Here is a 4,027-nt window from a genome sequence, read left to right as displayed (position 1 = left end):
TCCGTTCTTATTGTTGCCAACGGTTAAATTTTAAATTTTTGGAATGGTATTTTTCATTATTTACAAATGGCCAATAAAAGTTGTCATTTGTTTTTATATTTAAAAACCAAAGAATATTATATACAATTAAAAATTAATATTGAACAAATATGGTGCAACTTTATAATAAAAATTATATATATTTACAACAATTAAGTTTACAATTGCATGAATAGAATAAAAACATGATGTCCTCCACTCCTAAAGAAAACACAAGGTCCCACCATTCCTTAGGATGACCTTAACCAATCTCAATCCTCTCTCATCGCCGCTCTCATAAGGCTTTTGAATCAATTTTTGCCACCTGAAAGAAAGAAAATGTAAGGAACAATAAAAGACAACAATGAATGAGAACTATCAAACGAGTCTATTGTTTGATCTTCATTTACATGTTACCACTTCTCACATGAGAGGTGGTCCACATGCAAGCATGTGGGTGCGCCTATTTCTTATTTAGAAAAACTTGGGCTCTTGGTAACCAATGTTTAATCATATATATAAGGGAACTTCATATGAAAGTAACTTAGGCTCTTTGGTTTGTGTTTTCAAGTTGATTAAATTGCATATGTATGCATTTCACAATCCAAATTTGAGGAATCATTACCACTCATCGGATTCCATAAGAGTTAAAAATGTATCCATACTAAACCTAGGTGAAAGCTCTGATTTCATCACAATCATTTAGCTTAGAATCTAGAATCTTTTCAACATATGATTACTCAGGAAATCAGGTGGGTAATTCATCTATTGGGAATGTTGAGGCATTTTGGGTAATGCCGCAACGGATATTCCAATTAAAAATGAAATTGAAATCTACGTTTCTATTTTTCAACAAGAAAAGAATGAAAATGTTGAAAATCAGTAACGAAGCAAATGTTTCCTATGGAAATGGCTTTTTCATAGAAAAAAAAAAAGCACAAAATTTTGTTAAAGATTGCCTGCTATGTCAATTAAAGAGACATGGCCAAATTTTTTTTTGTATTTATTTATCTTTTATCTTTTTCTTTTACATTTATGTTGTTTTGGTTTGAGAGAAGTTCAAACATACTCTTAAGTTGGTAGTGTTGTTTCATGCACATACCAGGCCCAATTGCACCATGGCTCGACGTGTAAGAAGCACAAAAGGTTGTAGAGGTCTTCCAGATTATTCTGTAACCATTGCAAAATAGGCATTTTAATGGCTATTATTTAAGACCCACCAGCTAAAATGATAAAAAAAAATAAATCAGGTAACAAGGCTATGTTTGGATGCGCTATTGACTGAAGTGTGATGATTAGTTTAACAATTGGAAAAAATAATATCTTACCTTCCACTGGCCTAACAATGCCATTGGACAGACAACAATGCGCTATTTTAAATTTTCATTCAATTGCATCATTAAAAGAATGCCAACTTTAACTACAGGATTAGAAGTAAACATTTTATGAAATGAAATGAATCATACCTTCCACTGGCCTAACAATGCCATTGGACAGACAACAAGAGTTCCTCCTTTAACTATGGGCAGGCTTTTGGTTTGAGGATCTTTTTGACCATTCTTTGTTTTCTTGTTGTCAAAATCCTGATTTTGTTCTTCAACTTGTTGGTCATCTGGACTCTCCCTAACTGGTTTTCCAAGTATTAATGCAATAGTCATTACAGTCTTTCTAAGCCCCATTGCATCTACTAAAATATACATTGAAAAAGAAACATTCAGATGGCAGCAGTAGCAAAAGATCACCAAACAAAACCAACTTTTTCCTATACCATTGTACATTGTCTAAAGGCTCTTTGAATTATATGTAAAATGATGAAAGAAACCAATGTTGTGCCAATGCTCTCTTTGGGCAGGTCTTCTCACATACAGTGATGCGGATGTTCATGTTGTTATCTGACACTAATCATAAATGTGAGGGTTTCCATGACTCACCATCCCAACATGAAGTCAATAGCTCTTTGAGCTGCATCATCATTCACCTTAGATGCAGAGAAGGGGACCATCCAGTGGGAAATCAATGTTATTCCTATCTTGCCCTTTTGAGATACCTGTCCCAACAGTTCAATCCCAACCATTCAAATCTGGGACCCAATAATGCCAATATTGAGAAAGGGAAAGGCGTCATGCCATGTGGATAGGCCAGCCACTTCATTAACTCAGTTCTAAGCTGAATCACTTGGCTTTGCCAGAAACCAAGCACTGCACAGCTTTTTCATCGATAACTTTGTTTTTTTTTTCTTTATAAAAAATAAAAAAATAAAAAAAATAAAAAGAAAAATGCAAACCTCAAATGTTGATTCCTCAATATCCTTGTCATTATAATCCTAGAGCGCATCCAATGAGAGTGAAATTGAGCGAAGCTGCAGGATACAACTGTACGGTGAGATAAATATGAATAACATGTTATACCCATTGGGTATAACATTGTGTCTCCCCACCATATGTTACGATACATGCATGCACTTCATCTGACTCAAAATACACCTTTTGGCGAAGTGAGTAACATTTATATGATGTTTCAAGGTTTCCAACTACATGCATGTTGGGATAAACTGTCGGAAAGCAAAAACAATGAAAGCTTTAAGGAAAATGATTCTCCTTTGCTTTTCTGTGTATTTGAGATAACCCTAAGGGTTGAATATATAGAGTTTTACAACGACTATATAAGGTAAAATGTTAAATACAAAATCTTCTATTTATATATTGTCTATCTATAGAATCAGCTATATAAGGCGTGTGACCTGTCTAACACCCCCCCTCAAACTAATGCGGGTCATCGACAAGTAATAGTCTACTAACTAGAAATGAGTGTCGTGTAGAAGTGAAAGACTTCGTGAGAATGTCGGCAAGCTGATCATGGGAAGCGACATGTGGTAGCGAAATGAGCCGAGACTGAAACTTCTCACGGTTGAAGTGACAGTCAACTTCAATATGCTTTGTCCGTTCATGAAAAATCGGATTAGAGGCAATCTGAATGGCACTCAGATTATCTACATGGAGTAGAGTAGGATCTTATAGATGAACGCCCAAGTCAGAAAGAAGTCCACGTAACCAGATAATCTCACTACAAGCTGCTGACATTGTTCTATACTCGGCTTCCTTGCTTGATTTGGAAACAGTGGCCTACTTCGTACACTTCCAAGAGATGAGAGAAGTGCCAAGAAAAACACAATAGCTAGTGGTAGATCTGTGGGTGAGAGTACAATCGGCCCAGTCAGCATCTGAATAAGCACAAAGATCCAGAGGGGCCGTGGAGGAGAAGAACAGAGATCGATCGAAAGTTCCACATAGGTACCGTAAGATGCGCAATACTGCAGTCATATGAAAAGTTCGAGGATCAGAAACAAATTGGCTAATAACTTGGACCGCGTAGGCAATATCAAAATGAGTTATTGTTAAATAAACCAGACTCCCAACCAAACGGCAGTATAATGTGGGATCTATAAGGAGTTCACCATCGTCGCAGCCATATTGAACGTTAAGTTCCAAGGGAGTCTGAACTGTCTTCTGATCCATTAAGGAGGCCAAGGCAAGAAGATCATTGGTATATTTATGCTAGCTGACCAGGATTCCATGTATAGAACACAAAAATTCAAGTCCAAGAAAGTATGTTAGATGACCCAGGTCCTTCATCTTAAAGGATGACTTCAAAACTTCCTCCAATGCTGAGATGCCAGTATCATCGCTACCAGTCAAAAGTAGGTCATCTACATAAACGAGAACAATGACGATTTCATGCTCAAAGGTGCACAAGAATAAGTAGGTCATAAACGTTGGAACCATGCCCGAGGGGCCTATTTGAGACCATATAGAGCTTTCTTCAGGCGACAGACTTTATCGACAGGGATTAAAGATCCAGGAGGAGGTTTCAAATATACTGTTTCTTGAAGGTCTCCATGAAGAAAAGCATATTTCACGTCCATCTGAGTGAGTGGCCAAGAGCGAACTGATGATACTGCCAGAAGAGTGCGAACAGTTTTCATCTTGGCCACAGGAGCGAATGTCTCATC

At 36.9% G+C, this 4,027-nt stretch overlaps 1 protein-coding gene across 3 annotated transcripts; it reads right to left on the bottom strand.

Annotated features, from left to right (window-relative positions):
* Window positions 1-221: 221 nt before the first annotated feature.
* Window positions 222-2,062, bottom strand: LOC131242786 (DNA repair protein RAD5B-like). Of its 3 annotated transcripts, XM_058241665.1 has the most exons (4): window positions 1,950-2,062; window positions 1,485-1,712; window positions 1,121-1,188; window positions 223-343 (listed from the first exon to the last, which is right to left on the bottom strand). In XM_058241665.1, exons 1-4 carry the CDS (start codon window positions 1,950-1,952, stop codon window positions 241-243), a joined length of 402 nt encoding a protein of 133 aa, XP_058097648.1. In that variant the 5' UTR covers window positions 1,953-2,062; the 3' UTR covers window positions 223-240. The 3 variants fall into 3 exon arrangements, 1 of the variants encoding a protein (XP_058097648.1); XR_009169723.1 differs by lacking the exons at window positions 1,121-1,188; window positions 1,485-1,712; window positions 1,950-2,062 and adding an exon at window positions 436-470 and having other exon boundaries at window positions 222-343; XR_009169722.1 differs by lacking the exons at window positions 1,121-1,188; window positions 1,950-2,062 and having other exon boundaries at window positions 229-343.
* Window positions 2,063-4,027: the final 1,965 nt, after the last annotated feature.

This window comes from Magnolia sinica, chromosome 4, assembly GCF_029962835.1.
Source record: "Magnolia sinica isolate HGM2019 chromosome 4, MsV1, whole genome shotgun sequence".
NCBI lineage: Eukaryota > Viridiplantae > Streptophyta > Magnoliopsida > Magnoliales > Magnoliaceae > Magnolia > Magnolia sinica.
The sequence above is the reverse complement of the archived record's forward strand: the minus strand, read 5'-3'. Positions and strand labels throughout refer to the sequence as shown.

Coding starts and splice junctions, on each gene's coding strand:
- LOC131242786 (XM_058241665.1), bottom strand. Junction 1,189..1,484: donor CATTGTTAGGCCAGTGGAAG/GTATGATTCATT, acceptor CAATGGTTACAG/AATAATCTGGAAGACCTCTA. Junction 344..1,120: donor CCATGGTGCAATTGGGCCTG/GTATGTGCATGA, acceptor TCTTTCTTTCAG/GTGGCAAAAATTGATTCAAA.